We start from the raw sequence: 18,504 nt of genomic DNA on the forward strand, positions 1-18,504 counted from the left end.
GCCTTTAAACTGTTTCTAGCCTTAGGTTCACATTGTTTAATTTTCTCCCATTCTTGGGAACTACCGTTTAACCGTCTTTAAATCCACAAAGCATAGTATTGTCTTTCTACTTCTACAGCATTAACTTATAGGGTATTCCTTTTTCTCAAACCAACTTATATGTTGTACAGCCTTTAAACACTCTGATGATGAACGCTTCAGTGGTGGGGAAGCATATAGTGGCACAGGTGCTGTTAGCAGAAGTTCGTGGAGTAAGACTTGCAGATTTTCTCTTTTTGTTTAACTCTGTTTGTTTATTTTATTGTGTTGAAGCAACATGAATATGCTTAATCTGGGTGCCTAACACTACTCTTCTTTGTTACTCTTGAAGTGTGACTGGGCCTATGTTTCCTGAAAGGTGGGAGGAAAAAGGGAAGCCAGAAAATCTAAAAGATTTATTACCTGTATCTTTAATTATATGGGAGGACTTATTGTGGCCATCCAGCATGACTAATGCTCTCCAGTGCATTACATTAACACTCTCTGCTTTCTGTCACCGTCTGACACCTACCGTTTGTCAATAGCTAGCAGGATATGAAATAGGTCCTCTGGCACATTGCCTCTCAGGACTCTGTACTGAGCACTCATACTGATAGTGGCCCTGTGATCCTGCTGCAGGTTGGTTACAGTGAATGCGCTTCATGCCGCTGTCCCTGTACAAACTGTTTTGGTAGGCAAAGTATTTAGGTTGTTGCAAAAATTGCCAACAAGGGTGATATTTATCACAGGAATTTAAAGTAGCAGGGAGCTGGAAGACTGGAGAACTTCTAATAGGGATGATGAACCTGTTAGTGATGGTGTAGTCTTCGTAAGAGGCTAGCAATAAGTTTGCAGTAATGCTGTGTTCTTGGCTGTTTTAAAGTGACATGATATCTTCTGAAATAAATTTACATGACATATTAAACCAGCTAACTGTAATCATATAATTATAAAGTTGAACGCAACAAGAGTATTTGAGTAAGTAAATATTTCATGTCCCATTGTGGAGCCTGTTCCTCACTGGCAATTACTATTTTGTATTTTGCATGGGAAGCAATTATCTTGCATAATAGAATGCTGCTACATTAATAATAGAGTGCTTATACTCCTAAAACAAATAATGACCATTCAAGTGTAGCACCTAGCCTTAGCAATATAAAATAAAGGGCCATGTAATCCGTCAGATAGTTTGACTTAGTATGTAAGTTCCTGCTCTGTACAGCCTTGTTCAACATGTTTTTGAATGGACTGAGAGTCCCACTAATTATTCTTTTATTAACATACAGCAGTTTCATGTTTTCTTTGGCATTTATGAGACTTTCCAGCTTTGTGACTGTCAGGGCCAAAGATGTATCAGCATAGTTTTATCAAACACTTTATTTATATACTCATGTACACATGCACGTGTTACTGCTATTCTCTCTATGAGTACTACAGTCTAACATGATGAATTCATAAAGATGATTATGCATTGTTATTTGTTTAGTACTGTGCACAGTGCCATAAAAATGCAGATGTAATGCAATCACTGTTCAGAAGATGAACACCTGATCTTGCAAAACACATTAAGAATGTACTTTTCCTTAAGGACCAGCATTACTCTACAGTTTCCCACAGGCCATGGGTATCCAGTGATGCGATTCCTGAAACACACATCCATGATTGCAGAAATGCTTCATATAGATAGTTAAAGTGACAAAAACTGTGCCTTTTTTTAGTCATTGCATTTGACTTTGCTGTTTTTCTATATCACTACAAAGTTCTGTTCCTTAAAAACTTCTACAAAAGAAGCAATTTGCACTTGAGGTATCCTTACAACAGTAAAGTGCAATTACTGCAAGGTATCTTATAAAATGTATTTAAGTGAAATCTACAGAATTAATAAGGTTAAGCTCATGCAAATGTTTTTGTTAGCCCAGGCATTCTGGAAGAATCTAGAAAATATGTTGCTGTTCCTCTGTGCTCGTTTCTTGCATTATTTTTGTGTCAAAAGAGCTGGACAGGCTGCTGTTAATTTATCTTTGTGACTCCCATCTGCAGTAGATACGGTAAATGTAGCTCTTTGTAAATAGGAGGTACAAGACCAATGAGTAAAACAGTTTATGGAAGAGCTGTTATTTGTGTGTCTCTGAACCTCCTCATCTCCTACTGTTTCCAATCCGACTAACTTTTAAAAGCTCTGGTTTCACTGTCCCTTTGAGACTAAGTTCTGGCTGCTACAAGAAGTTGTCATAGCTCTAGCTATACATTCGCACTCCCTCCATTACTGCAGCACAAACATTTCTTGCAACAATGTGAACCAACCCAGAGAACTGGTCTGTCTGAAAACTAGTGTTTGTTTTGATGAGTTAATTTTCAGCCAGGCTACTTTTGCAGGCAGAAGGGAGTAGAAAGGGTGAAGAAGAAAGTGGGACACCATTTTTAATGGCAGTAGGTTCTTGAAGCACCTGCCATAAAGGTAGATCAACACCCTATAGTCATTAATGCTGACATTTCAGTTGCAGAGACAGGGTATACAAACAGAAAAGTCTAGCAAGTAGTCTTATGTACATAGTGGATGAAGCAGAATCACAGTATCCAAAGAAGAAAAAGCATCCCTATCACAAGGTGTCAAAAAGTTGCTAAAGATTCAACCTTATGATTGGTTGAAACAGAAGTCTGTTTCTTTTAAATTTGAATTTCTTTAAAAGAATCTACAAACAAGTTGTCTTAAGACAAGAAGGTCATTAGGACATGGAATTTGTTGAAGTGTTTCTAAAAATGGAAACAGCTTCGTCACATGTCCTTAAATAATTTACAAAATAAAATATACATTAATCACTACATATACTAATCATCCACAGATTGTTGCATTTTTCCTCTCACAGAGATGTTCCTTCTTCTCCACTCTTGTTTTCAAGCTTATTCAAAATTATGGTATTACATCATTCAAACATATTCAAAATGATAGTAGCTGCCTAAAAGTGGGGTTTGCTATCCATTTATGAATGCGGATCAGTGACAAGGTGGCATATCTGAGCTGTTGCATCGCTGAAGTACAACAAAAATGTGACATTAGATTCCCAAAAAAGAGTTCACACTAATCCATATCTGATTCCAACGGATTTCTAGTTAGAAAAAAAAAAGAAAATTCTATTTCTCATTGAAAAAATAATTTCCTGATTTTTTCCCAGTCTGGATAAAATATCAGCAAACAGAATTTTCAAACTGCTTTGTACATCTAGTTCCGATATAACCACACTCATAAAAGACCAAGGTCAAGGACTGAGAAATTACTGCTTTACAGATAGACACTTAAATAGGGTCAGGAATTGATTCCTGGCACTGCTGCTGATGCTTAGATGGCTTTGTGGAAGTCACTCCAATTGTCTTCAACCTCCACTTGTAGAATGGAATAATGATGAGCTGTGTTGCCTGACACTTTGGGATCTGTGAAGAAAATGCTGCATGTGTCTGTCTACCTATCTTTGTAACTGTCTGCCTGTAACTAACTAGCTACCTAGCTATTATTATGAACACTGCTCTTATAAAATGGTAATGTGCTCTGGTACCTAAGAATATTTTCTTGTCAAAATGTATTGCTTCATATGTCTGGAAACTGCAGCTTGCTCTTTGATAAACATATTGAATTCCTTAACAGCATCTATAACTGTTGTAAAGGATGCTAAAATGTAGCAGTGAATTTCCTGTGTGTCACCATACATGGTCTTAGAATATGTTAATATTACTGTCACATGTGTGAGGAATGAGCAGTTAAATCTGGGCAGAATTTGTTGCTGTTGTGTGTACACGTAGTTCTGCTGAAGTAATGTCTTAATTAGACGAGACTTAAGGCATAATTTTCATAATAAAGTCTGGAAGTTAAAGTTGAAGCCAGTAACTGTTGTTGATTAGACTTGTCAGTTGCTGTTGCTGGGCATTAAAACACAGTAAAGCCAGAATATTGCCACTGAATTAACTCAACCGTTTTATAGCTGGTAGTATAAACTGTAGACAAAGACTGTTGATTTACAGAAATAAATCTAAAGCTATCTATCAAAAGCTGAAACCGAGAAAGGGAAAGACATCTGTACTCACAAAAAAATAGCTGGTAAATAAGAGTTAATTCTTAAAATATTAATTACTGTGTCCACATTGAAAATATGCCAATATCTGTCCCTTATTTCCTAGTAAATTTTGAGCTTTAAATGACCTAAAAGGTTTGTTATGAGAATGATTTCTGGCTTGGTCATCTTAGCAATGTCATCCAAGATAAAGGGATGCTAATCTGAAAAGTTGTTTCTGTTTATATGGCATTCTTGAATTTATATATATTCTTTTATTTTTTGCCTGATCAGAATGAGCTTTGGGGTTTTTTTTGTTGTATTTGTTTATTGTTTTTACTTTTAAGTGCCAAATGTGCAAATTCAACAGAAAATCTGAAAACTGATTACCTTTTTTTTGTTTGTATGTTGTCAACACTAAATGTTCTCAATATTATGGTTAGCCGATCCATTTTTATACTTTTAAAAATATTGTAGCTTTGTTGATGGTGTTGCTAAGAAGTGTAAAAAAAGTAATAACTAGAGTTGACTGGGATTTTTGCATTGAAGAAGAAGATAGCTTTATAAACAAATGAAGAAGAATCTGATTTTGTCATTGGAAAGACTAATTTTATTCTTGGTGAGATAGATTTTGCTAAAGATTGAGCTCACTTGTCAACATTTTAATAATGAAAAACAGGAGATTGTGGGTAGGCTGCAAAAATTTTGGCAAAAGTTTTAAAGAAACTGGTGTTTTTCATTTGCATCAGTATTCTTCATAGAATAGACTTGACCAGATTGGCGATAATAAATGATGTCAGTGGAATGTGTAGGCATAACTAAAAGTGCAAGTGCACATTTGTTAGTACAAAGGAGGAAGGCAGGAGCATGACCAGGAGACACTACTGCATTTACCTATATGTTATTTTCCTAAATTGTTATTATATGAGCAATTATGAGCATCCAAGTAATTTCATCAGGGATTGAAAACATAGAGGGACCTACAACAGACTGTTCACTGAAGCAAATACTCCATCTAAATCATGATCAGCACATTAAAAAAGGGAAATGTGTTTTTGACTAGTCTTATTCATCTGATCTAAACTAATCTTTAAAGCTACCAGATGTTATTCCCACACATGATTGACAAAAACTGGATGTTTTTACATTTACATTAATCTTAATTAGCTAAAGATTTTATGGTTGCTGACAGTACTTAAAAATACTTTGTAAGTCAAAATGAGTCCTCCCAATCAGAGGAACATTACCACTCTGTGTAGAGAAAATGTCATGGCTGTTGTTCTCTCTGACCAGCATTATTGTGAAAGATGACTTGTGTGTCAGTACATAACATTTTACAAATCTTTTTGAAAGTGCTACGTAAAGACTGGTGCTTGCCATACGAATTTCCCAAAGGCAAAATCAGTAAGCACTTTGTATCCTTGGGAAAAAGCCAAAGACATTTTTTCCCTTTTCACTTCAACAAATGCAGAGTGTGGGTCAAAGATTTGTTCTGAGTCATAGATATCTCTCTCAGATGAAGCTTTCCTTGTTTAATGCCTAATCTAAGTGTTCCAAATTATGAGGAAATTTCCTGTTTTCATAGGTAATTTTGATCTGATTTAGAGTGAATTTTCTCCTCCTGTAAGAAGAAAACAGTGTTCTGGTGGAACAAAAAGCTAAATCAGTTCTCCATCACTTTCCCCAATATGTTCTTTTAATGTCATTTCCTGCTAAGAATTCTTTGTGGGATGTGCTTTATTTCTCTTGAAACCATACAAGGAACTCATTCAAGTCCCAGCTTGAATGTACATTGCACAGTAGCCCCACCACACCTCAGACCTGTCAGCATGCCAGTTACTATCTGTGACCTTTCAAGGTTTCTGTGGCTTAGAGAGGGAGGAGTAGTTTATCCTGATCAAATTCTAAAAAGGCAGTGCTTGTATTTTGTTACCTAGTTCCAGCGTAACAGCTTTGTAAATGCCATAGCAGGCACCTGTCAAATACTAGAATTAATTTTGCAGTACATTAATTCAGGAGAAAACAGAATCCAGTCATCTTTCCTTCTGCAGAGTCCCTGCAAGGTAGATGTATAGTTTTTTTTCTTTTCATTTGCTTCACTTTTGCTTTCTGCAAGTGCTTCGTTGAGCTATCAGTAGTTGACATGATGATTTGTGTAAAGTCATGTATGAAACTCTGCTTTCCTGACTGGCTAAAAGTACAGAAATATAGACCATTAGCCAAAGTTATTGTAACACCGGAAAATTCCTAATGTGCGTGGGCCATTAAACAGCAGATTGACTCTAGGGAACCAAAGGTTTCCAGGGAAAGTGTCAAGAGAACCCTGCATTATACATTCTATTAAAGATGCTTCAGGGCTTATATATTCCATAAAAAATTCATGCTTGCCATAGCTATCTATTCTCCATCTGTTACATTTAAGAAGCAACACTTTATATGGGGAGCTGTAGACTTATCTGCATGTGGCAAAGAAAACAATTATTTTGGCAAAATCGCATAACTGTATGTGGCTTTAAAAACATCTATTAAAAGCAATTTGTGGCAGTTTTTATCACAGCCCTCTTTCTTTCTCTTTTTTAACCTTTTCCTTTATTCTCTCTGTGCTTTGTGAGAAACAGTTCCAGAGGAATTCTGACACTGCAGTTGTTCTTTGCAATTCTCTTACGTAGCACTGTGGGAACTACGGCTTTGACCAGGTTTCCCTAAATGAGTTGACTCCGTAGATGGATATCCAGAATGATGCGGTGAACATTTTTAATCTGATTTCTTGATAACACATTTGCATGGTTCCCTGATAACAGTAGACAGGATAAGTTCTGAACAAAACTGGTCTGTTTAAGATACGCTAATTAAACACTTCTCCCATGAGCCAAAATTGACTTGCTAAGTGGAGAAGTGCATGTGACTGACTGCCCCAAACTACTGTCTGTTAAATGGTATTTTGCATTTAAAACATGCTTTTGTTGAAAGATTTCAAAGTGGCTCATAATCATTACTTAATTTAATCTGTTATTTATGTAGGAAATATCACTCCCTTGTTAAAATGTAAGAAAGAAGCAAAATACAGGAGCATCACTGTAGTCCTCCAGTTATAATGACTGGATAAAATACTCTCTGTTCAGCCAAACTGTCACTGAAGGAGCAGATCTGTGGTCTCAGCATGTAGCCTGTTTTGTAGTCCATTCAGTGATTTATGGTGCTTAATACCTGTGCTCAAACTCGTGAAATCATCAGCATCAAAATTAGCTTTTTGTTTTCTCTGTACTATAAGGTTAGAGTAAGACAAATATTTACTAAATGAGAGGGCATCAGATGTTAAAAATTTTCCCAGGTACTTCTTTTCCTGCTAACAGGTATCTTAGAAATTAGCAATTGAGATCTGTTGCTGTATTTGGATATTGTGGTTCATAGTACGCAGAAATAATGTGTGATTGGCATAAAATCTAAAAAAAAAAGGAACAGAACAGTAAGAGTCATCACATGAATATTACTGACGAGCAAAATTTGATCAGTTGTGGAGCTTTTTGAGTTGGTTCTTTGGTTCTGTTTTAATGTAATCTTTTGAAGATAGTTCTATGTAGCTTTGACAGTGTCTAGCAATGGCATTTACTCTTGATGCCTAATCTGGGCAAATAGAAAAATCTTCAAGCGGCTGCATTTTTAAAGCTTATAGGGAAGGTTCCCATTCTTGCTTTGATGCCAGTACTTTGCCTCTCTTACTAACTGCACAGTCACCAGATATATGTAGGGCTGAATGCTTCTCACAGGCTAACCTGTGTGCTCCCTGCTTTGTGGCTGTGCAAGGCAGACTCTGTCACAGCCCTATGAAACTCAGCAGAATGATGCCATTGCTGCTATTTTATTTCAGTTTCTGTGGCAGCAATGTCTTAAAGTTCCTTCAGGTTCAGGGCTTCTAAGTTACTCAGAACTAGATGTTTAATTTTCCTGGAGTGCATCTGCAGCACAAAACAGCACAGCGCAGAAGTTCCCCAGTTAGTGCCAACCCGAGTTGCACAGCATGGTGCAGAGCTGTGCAGGGATACATGCTCAGGTCAGCTGCATGACACTGCTTCTGGGTTAATAGCCCCCGTGAGAGACAGCTTGTTTGCTCTGGCGCAGCACTCAATAGTTAGTTGTGGCTCTAGTGCTTCTGAACATGGGCTGGCATGTCTGCACAGCTCTGCGCTGTGGTACATAGGGATTCGCCAGTCCAATAATCCCTGTGTTACTGTCCACTGTTTACAGTAGGTGTGCCCTTAGTTGGCTTGATTATGACAAATACATTTTTAAAAATAATAGTGTTACTAACAGTGATCAAACTAGTCCTCACTTGTCCACCATTAGTTTATCAGGCCTTTCTTGCCTTAAGCATAGAATTCAAATCCTTAAGTTTATTTAATTTTCCCATTCTGCTTCTCAGATTTACTGTCTCTCTCTTTTTCACCTCTCCATTTAGTTTTCTACCCTCCCTTCCCCTCTCTTTACTCATCTTGTATCCAGTCCTGCAAAGCACTGAGTTCACAGCTCTGCAGAAGAGGCCACTTGATTTAATAGTTGTTGAAGGCAACCGACACCTCATAGAAATATTCAGCCTCTTCTTTAGCAGGTACATGGTTCCTTCTCATTTCTTCCTCAAAACAGGCCTATAACCTGCTAAATTTATACTGTCTTTGTGATCCCTTCTCCCAGCAACCTGTGACCCTTGCCAGTCCTCCTTTCATCTCTGTCCCCCATTTGTTTCCATTTTCTCACTTCAAGTGATCTCTCTTCCTCTTTGCTTTTTGTCTTTCCACCCCTTCTCGGAGGAGAGAAGAAAAAACCTCAAGTTTTGCAAACCTATACAAATATACGCATTCAGGTCTTCCAAGACATTAGTTCGGTCACTGGAAACAGATTAATAGACTGACCGGATCATTTGTGAGAGTGCAGTGAGACCATGACACTTTCTGTGTTATGGTCTGGAAAAGGTCCACCTATCATATTAGGAGTTATTTGCACTCTGCAAAGTAAAAAAAAATAGTGACAGCAAACATAAGGACTCAGATATTTGCCACTCTTTGCTTAGAAGTTAAATTAAGATTCCTAGGTTTGAGGATTTTTTTGTTTTCTACTTCCTGTTGTCACAGTGTCCTTACCTGCAAAACCCCTGCGTTTCTTTTAGGAGAGTCTAGGTACATAATACTTCCTTCTGTGCATTTTATTTCCTTTCAAAACTGCTCTAAAGAATATGATATTCAGAAATGCAGATCTGAACAAAATCATTAGAGATATTTGAGAGATGGGCAGTGGCAGTGATGTGGCCAAGGCTGAACAGGAATTCTGTAATTGGGGCGCAGTGCAAGTTCAGCCAGCCAGCGTTTTGTAGTCCATTTTCTCACATCAAATAAATCTCTGCAAGTCTGTTGATACAACCGAAGAAATTAAGGTGTTCTTTCAGGTAATGAGAAGGTATATCACTAAGTGGGTAACCTGTTGAAATCCACCTGTAAATTCCTAGTTGGCACTGGAAGTCATGGAACATCAATGTCAAGTGCTGTATGCATCATGAACTGCTTAATAAGTGGTGAAAACATGACTGTCATTAATTTGATGGGGAATGTGATGGCAGATGAATCGTTTCCAGCATAATTAAAAAGGGTAATTTCTTGCACCTCTACATAGCTACCATCTGGTAAGATCTGTTGTGTGAAGAAAGGTCATGGTCAGCTGAATATATAATTTCTTCTCAGCAGACAACATGTCTTTGCATGTTTTTGTGCAAATTCCAGTACAAAGAATTGATTGAGACTCAGGAATATAGCTGTGTCAGATATTTAAATGACAGTGCAGTATTACTGGCAGGGTGAATGAGTGCTTGTTACACAGACTCAAAATAATTTGCTTTGCGTATGTGCAGTTGCCCTGCAAATCAGGAATTCAGACACTGAGGTATCCACAGTTACATGAAATGCTACATTGCTACACAGTCATTCGGACTTAACACACCAGTTGTTCTTCATACAGTAGGCTGCGCACTATTTGTTTTGGTTTTTTTTTGGGGGGGACGCTGGGAGGGAGGGTGTTTCTCTTATTAAGGAAAGATGGAAGGGCGCCGGGGGTTGTGGGGAGTGACTTTAACTTCCAGCTCATTGTCTCAAGACTAGTGTACTAGCACGTAAGCTGTAATACCAACAGATAGATGTTTAGAAAACATCGTAAAATATTCATGGATAGTCTTATTACTGTTTGCAGATGTTCACATCATACAAAACAGCTAGTGTTACTTAGCCCCATTATTGACAACTCTTAGATGAGAGGCCAAAATTGAAATGCGAGTAGAGTTTGGGTTTTTTTTTTTTTGTAAAGGATGTGGGTGTGATGAAAGCAGTGAAGATTTTGCCTTTGTTTCTATTATGGATGGAATGTCTGGCATGAATATAAGTATCTAGTTTATTTGAAATATAACTTGAAATTCCTTTTATTGTTTGATTAACAGCATTGGCTTAATATCTTCCAAGTTTTCACTAAGCCCTGTGCTTTATATTGTGACATTCCCAGGAAACAGGAGGCATCATCTGTCGGAAGACAGGAAACATGCAATGATTAAATGCATTTTATTGTTTTCTGTGAAACAGTGCCCAGTTTCTCCCTCTTAATGTGGGCAGATGGAATTTTCAAGGGCTTTTGTTATTATACTGAAAAGATTTAGGCCTCCTTTTTACATATGATATTTGTGTACCTATACACAAACTCTTTAAAAGCCCTCAGATTATTTGGTCTTAGATGAAAAATTATGCATGTCTTTATCAGATGAAAAATCAAGCTAGAAAAACTAGTTTGATTGGTTTCATGAAAAGGAATAATGAGATTTCTGCCTTCGGAAGTGAGCGCCACTCATACAGATTGCAATGCTAATAACATTTTGCAAGGAAAAAATTGATGCTTTACCAGAAATAACAGCAGTAAAAATAATTGCTTAATTGCAATATTGCTTTATTAGGACTTTATATCACAGAAGTGGCAACTATCCTGATGCCCAAATGGATTCTCCATGCAAAGCATGGATATCAGTTGTCTAACCTTTAATACCACCCTCCAGGTGCTTCCCAGCATGTCAGGGTGGATTGCCACAGTTAGGATGTGTAGTAGCCTTTGAAGACTTTGCTTCTGTATTACAGCTGCAATCTGCTTCATGTAACTAGGCATGAGCTTCAGTTTCTTGACATTTGCCAATGCAGCTCAGAATATGAGAAAACTTGAAGATGTTGGGTGGGCTGCGGTCATACTGTGGGATTCTGCGGGTTGCCCCGAGTCCCTGGTGGGCTCATGCATCAGTAATTAATGGTTGGGAAGTGGCTGGAAAGATACAGATATAAATACATCTCCAGGCAGAAACTGCAGGGGGAAACCATGTTGCAAATGGGAATGAGAAGAAACGTTTACATGCTACTTGGCAATGTAAGCTGTTTTATTAGTCTGCTGAGGAAAACCAAACTGTGACATCATATAGACAGTATTTCCTGGGGAAAATCATCTGGGAGCTAAAAAAATAAATTAAATCTGTTGATATTCAGAATATATGCGAAAAGGATAATATATGGGATAATCTAATATCATTTAGGCTTTGATTCATTTTGAATTATTTTCTGCTTAATGAGCAATAGCACCTATGCGTATGGATTTATTTCCAGTTTCTGTATATTGCCATGTTTTAGAAATAAAAATTTTTTGCTGATTGCGTAAGGGTGTTGGAACTTGGATGAGAGAGCTTCATATGATATGGAGTTTGGACAGTGGAGAGTTTAAATTAGGATTTGAAGCTATCAGGCATAGGGCCAGAGAAAACAACTTTTCAGATGAAAACACATAGCATACCATCAAACAAGTGGTTATGTTTCATCTTAAAGTGTCAGGAAGTGACACATTATAGCTATCACCAGAGAGCTAAGATAGATAAAGGAACAACAAAGAAACCATGCTTTGCAGAGCAGCAAAGAAATATGCCCCTTACCAGTATGTGCAACAGCAAAATTTAGATTAAATCCAGTTGATTATTCACCTTGATTTTGATTTTTTTGTTTATCCTGCTTGATGTGCCGGTTTTGTTAAGTACATTAATTGCTTGTGGATTGCAGTGTTTCCTGAGTGGAAATTGCCTTCTTGTTCTTCTTGCCATCCAGCTGTTAGCTCCCAACATGTAAGTGAAATCAAACTTGTGGTGCGCTTATCTCTTTCCTTTCTGTATTTGGTTTTAAGGTGATGACACAATGACAGGAGATGGAGGAGAGTACCTTAGGCCAGAAGACCTCAAAGAACTAGGAGATGACTCTTTACCAAGCAGCCAGTTTCTAGATGGTATGAACTACCTGAGGTACAGCTTGGAAGGAGGACGATCTGACAGGTATTTGCCTGGGCACATACAGCAATTCTAGATGTACTTTGTTATAAATGTCCCTTTGTTAGTGTTTTTAACTCGAGGTAGATCTGGAATGCACTCGTCAAGCTTTCTTTTTTAGGAATGTCAGTGTGCCAACTGTCGCTTTGCAGAAGCGTGTGTGATCAGAAGGAATATTTCCTGACCAGTCCAGAAACAGATACATTTGGCACTAATACTCTACTCAGAGTCTAGGAAAGAATTTATTTGTGGTTCCTATCTGGATCTTTAAAAGGCAAGGCTTGCTTTTTTGTCTTTGTGTTTGGGCAAAGGAAGAACAGTGTAGTCGACTATGGAAAGGGCTCATGAATCATCCCAATCTCCTCCTGCCGTGAGTCAGGGAATGGGTGGGTAGGTGGACAGGGTGTTTCAGCGTTTAGGTGACTTTTTTGAATTGTTTGTGGGCTATAGCTATAAGGAAAGGAACAACATACTTAGTCATTCCACATTAGATTGGTAGTCAATATATTGTCAGCAAGCATGTTGACCCTTACCCTGTTTCCTCATGGTCAAATTAACGGGAAAGAGGGTAATTTTCCTTCCATTGACACAGCACAATATTTAAGCACTGAATAAAAATAAATTTGCATTAGAAATAAGAAGGTGTGTTCAGTCCAGAAAACATTGGCTTAAATATATCTATCAAGTTGAACTGAGATCTAGATTTATTTGTGAAATAATAATGCCTGTAACTTAAGTATTTCTGATTTTGAGTCAAACATTATAAAAGCACAAAAAAAATGAGACAGAGGAGAGAGGGCTCTATGCTTTAAAAAGATCTTTTGTAATTTAGAGAATGTCACTGTAGTCTACATGAAATATGGGGTTCCATTTTCAAAATGAGAGCTTTTACTAGTGAGTATAAATGTAGATTAAGGTACCTAATCTGGCAGATTAATACCCACAGTTCTGATTTAGAATAGGCTACCCAGGCATTCCTGTTCGAAAATGTCAATGTCTGGTTTAAATCAGTAATGTCTCCAGATTTATCATGTTTAGAATGACTGAAGGAGGGGAAAAAAATGGCTGAGATCTTGGCAACAGAAAGGATTTTTAGCCTTCTTCATTTTCCAGTCTTCATTGTTATTCTGGCAGCATTTCCCAAGCTCAGTGAAATTAGTAGGATCCATTCTGTTTACTTCAGTAGGCTATGAATTGGTCTTGGAACAAAAGATGTCAGGAAACAGTTCAGTTTGCCTCACAGCATGTCTAAATCCCTCATCATTCAGGCCTTCTAAACTTGGAGTCTTCTGGTTTTTAGACAGCTCCAGTAAATCCACTGAAAATTAAGTGACTGTTGCTTTTGAGTCTCAGAGGGTGTTTATGAACTACATCAGGATGCTTAAAAATCAAAACATTTCACCATTATCATGCTCTTTCAATGGTAACAATGTTTTATTTATTTTAAGATACTGTATAGGAATGATTGTGCAGTCAAGTGTTAAGCCTGTTTCTGCTCTTTAGAATAGTTTAGCTTTTAGATACACTCTATGGATTTCAGTAGATTTTCACTGACGTATAATTGATACTTAAATGTGTCCTGTTTTCTGTTGTATGGAAATGATTTCACATCCCCTATCAAGTATGGTTGCATTGAAACAAAGCAAAATGATACACAGAGGTAGAATGAAGGAAAAAGGTGCATCTTTTAAACTCCATGATCTCATTTTCTGTCACTGTCAGGTTATTGTTTATAAGAATTTTCACAGAGACTACTTAAATTATTTTGCTTTTGCTGTAATATAACTTTCATTGCATTACACTGACTTTGGTTTTTCAAGAAATTCAGCAAAGCAAAATAATATAAGCAGCCTGTAGTCATGTAATCTTATGCATTAAACAATTCGATTTAAAAACATATATTTTTCTTTTGTAACCATCTTCCCTATTTATTTCATTTCTCTCTCCCCTTCATTCTTTTTCATATGCTTTCATTAGCACCATGCCCAGGTAGGTATTACATAGCATGAAAATATGTCATCCCTATATACTTTAATGGCACCTGTCTCTGTTCATCCATTTTGGAGGCCTGCTGCACACCGGAATGTTGATTTTGAGAAGACATTGCTGTTGGAGGTAGTTATAGTTTCAGATGAGTATGATATGCAGTGGTAAATACTGATCCACCAGTACTCTCCATCTAGGAAGTTCGTAGTATGATATAGCTACTGTCTTATAGAAAGTTCCCTGATTCCTGTAAAGATACTGTTAGCAAGAATCAGGGGAGTTGCGCTAGACCACAATAGCTGGTAGCTGTCCTTCTGTCATCGTGCTGCTGAAGTAGTTAGCTGTTTTCCTTTCCTATGTGGAGAAGCAGTGGTAGAATAAAAATGAAGAGAATGGACTATATTAGCTGGATTCTCCCTCTGGATATATGACAGCAAGAAATGATTCAGGCTATATCAGATCACCACTGTTTGAAAAGACTCATATTCAGTGTAGGTCCCATCTACTCTCCTGAACTGTGACAGGTGTGAGGAAGGCTTTCAGTCTTTAAATAGAGAAACGTTTTCAAGACTGATTTATACAATTTTCAGTGGTAGCAGGTTCTTTTCCAAGGTTTTTGAAACACCATATACTGCTAACAACCAGTAGACTCAGATGGACTGAGAGACTGCTAGAGCTCTGTCTAGGGTGGCAAGTGGATGTGCACTGCAATGTGGTCTCCCCATCACCCAGATCAAAAATGTGACTGGAGTATACAGCTGCTCTTTTCTGGACACCACCTGGGGTTCATGTAAGGCTTAGAAGGGGTGGGTGAGACGTGCCTGTGCCTTCCCTGACATGGGCAAGACGCACACTCCTGTGCAGGAGCTCTGTAGTGTTCCTGGGTTTCACAGTGCAAATGTCGTCTCTGTGCCTGAACAGATGGCCCCACCACCCCTGCAACTGAGAATTAACAGCCAGATTTGACAAGAATCTGTATTTAGGTGTGTCATCTGTCTCACTGAGGGTAATTTTTTTACAGGATTCCTGAAGAGCTATTAGGATAACAAATAATATACATACCTATTAACTGGTTCTTTCTAGTGCCACTATCTTTATTCCTAAGTCTCAGAAACACAGGCCTTAACTACTGGTTTGCTCTTCGTGTAGCTAGTGCACTGCACAAAAGAGGGACAGTGTCACCTCAAGATTAGTTTTGAAATGAAGTGTAGTAGAAAATTTAAACTTGTAATTTGCTGCAGACCTCAGTCAGGCTTGTATAACTATCTTGCCCATTGGTAAAGTCCATAGCCTCAATGTGCTGGAACCTACATGCATGTACCTCATACTGGATATGTAGTGGGCTAGTTTTAGTGGTGGTAGTAGCAATGTCAGGTACTTACAGAAGAATATGGACAAAATCAGCATACGGACAAGCAGTCGAATCTTGTACATACTTCCTTTCATTCAGTATCTATGCCAGACATGACATTAGCTGAATGGCAGTACCTACAACTTGGATGGCAAACTTCTTGCAAGCATTGCATGGCACTGTAAACTAGTTCTGAAAGTATCAAATATTAAAATGAATAAAGGATGATGATGGCAAATGGGGTCTGCTACTGAAGGTTATTTTTCACCTAAAGAACAAATGTTTACCTGAAGTACTGTTGTTATGAATAAGCAAAGTGTACTCTGCCTACCTAATTTACACTAAAATGTAAAAAAAAAAAGCACTATATATGTAATCAAAATACCCTTCAGTCAAGATTCCCTTTTACAACTTTTTTCTGAAATAAGTTATATGCAGACAGAAGTGTTGTTTTAATGGAATCAAAATTTTATTACAGAAACACATAATCCCAATAATACACTGCATATCAACCTTACACATTTCACCTCTTCCATTTGTCTGGGTGAAAAATATTTCATGACATGCAAGAGAGATATCATTTGTTATTGTTTTTTTTTCTCACAACACCTTCCCAAGGCTGATATTTGTGTAATACTTATCTTTCCTTTCAATTTTGTACAATCCATTGATTTTGCTAAATGTGCCATTGATATATGCCAATGATCAATAGTATTGATCATTCTTTCAGTATTATATATTTCTAATAAAAATAAGATAACCATTTGCTTTTAAAAATGGATCCTAAAAAATAGTATTGAGTGAGTGTAGCTATATTAAACAAGCCTGACTGGCGTGACTCAGATAGTAAAATCTGATTTCCAACAAGATCTGCATTTAAAGGCATTTAAATCTCATGTCCATAGAGTAAACATGACATTTTTATTACCAACTGCTGAAAACTTAATTATCCTTTAAAAACCTACTTATATAGATAAATGGCCTATTATTCTGATCCTGTATGTCAGTCATTATGAGCATTACTCATGGAGGGATAAAGCATGAAAATAAAACTCCTCCCTTCAGATGTGTGCACTGTATTCCTCAGGGTATCAAACAACATCAGAGTGCACTTACAACATCTGAAGATGGCCGATCTATTTTTAAAAAAATAACTATCGTAATACTATAGATAGTAAATATCTGAAGGACAGAAATAGTACTATTTGGTAGCAGAAACCCCATTTACCTCAATACGTCCTTGTTGTGGTGTCTTTTTTTTTTTTTTGGTCTTTTTTGCTTTTTGCTAGTGGATCCTGCAGTTAAATTCTGAGCCAGTGCTTGGAAGCAGCTTATTACTGCCTTGCATCTCTCATTGCTACAGCAACCAGTTTTCTGTAAAGCTGTTTACTTACAAAGAAAACAGTGCTCACATTTTGGATTGCCTTTCTCAAGATGCTCTTGGTGTACAGAGGAGGAATTTTGTTTTACACAGGAGCATGTGGCTGGCCACAATTCATGTTGCTGTGTGTACCTTCCAGGGGACAATATCAAGGTTACTCATTTACAGTTTCAATGGGAGAGAGTAGGTCAGAACAAAGCTTCAGAAAGAGTCATTTCAGCTTTTCTTTGGATATTAGCATTTTGGTTTTCCTGTGTGGTTTGCTTACGTTACATGGCAGGAGAGATAACACCTTCAAAGAGCCTCAGAAGGAATTCCTGCTCTTTATTATACAGAAACTATTAAGCCACAAAGCCAAGTATAAAGCATTTCTGAATATAAAATAGACTGTAATCTAGATTAATCTCTAGGTTATTCATCTGAAGCAAATAAGAAAAATCAATTGAAAGACTGTGGCTCTTGGTCAGAAAGGTAGCATAACACAGAGATTTGTAAAGCTCTGTTTTTTCCCCCCATATATATACTCCCCCTGGAAGTTGCATCGTATTTGCTAATAGCACGCTTTTTTCATTCTCCCACTTGATCTGTCACCACACCTTTACAACATCATCTGTACTGCTGATATATTGCTATGGCATCTTACCAACCTGCCAGCCTGCGATCCTTCAGTTCAGACAGGTCCCACACACTGAGCCATGCCTCCTACCTGAGGGACAGTGCCATGATTGATGACACAGTGGTAATCCCCAGCCAGCAGGTAAGCAAATTCTCTTAAGTTCACCCTGCTGTTGGACAAATATGGAAATAAGAAAAGATTACTGTGTGGATTGTACTAATAGTATAACATAGTATGTGCTGCTTTGTTTCTTATAATGTAAATCTCTCCAATTTCAGTTGATATTTAATGGCACATTATATTGTGCAATATTAAACTCTATTCCAAAATAAGTGGATAAGCCGTATTAATGTAATACATGGACTGTCTATATAATATTCTTCATTTTATGTGATTTAAAAAAAGTATTAACAGTCACTGGGCCAAATATTCAGGTGATCTAACAAACTCAAAGACATTTTCCTCAAAGATACTACCCTGATGAAGCATGCCTGTAGTGAAAAAATGATTTAGAAATTATTAATTTGGTAAATCACAGCATTCCTATTCACTGGGACCAGTAACACACATGCTTGCTCTGAGGAAGTACAAAATGTTACAGTAAGGAGTTTCTAATATCATAATGCTATTATTACTTCTTTTTGTTTTATTTTAAAAAATGCTAAAACTGTTTAGGTACTACTAGGCAAAGTACATCTTTTTATTGTTTGGTTGGTTAATTGATTTTATTGTAGT

The 18,504-nt window shown here is 37.3% G+C and overlaps 1 protein-coding gene across 1 annotated transcript in view; it reads left to right on the top strand.

Annotated features, from left to right (window-relative positions):
- Positions 1 to 18,504, top strand: part of ANK2 (ankyrin 2) — a 181,939-nt gene that overhangs the window by 91,879 nt on the left and 71,556 nt on the right. The window contains exons 24-26 of the mRNA XM_067297629.1: positions 171 to 251; positions 12,297 to 12,441; positions 17,808 to 17,910. Of these exons, the coding sequence (XP_067153730.1) occupies positions 171 to 251; positions 12,297 to 12,441; positions 17,808 to 17,910 (329 nt within the window). The remainder of the gene's footprint in view (positions 1 to 170; positions 252 to 12,296; positions 12,442 to 17,807; positions 17,911 to 18,504) is intronic.

This window comes from Apteryx mantelli, chromosome 5, assembly GCF_036417845.1.
Source record: "Apteryx mantelli isolate bAptMan1 chromosome 5, bAptMan1.hap1, whole genome shotgun sequence".
NCBI classification, from domain to species: Eukaryota; Metazoa; Chordata; class Aves; order Apterygiformes; family Apterygidae; genus Apteryx; species Apteryx mantelli.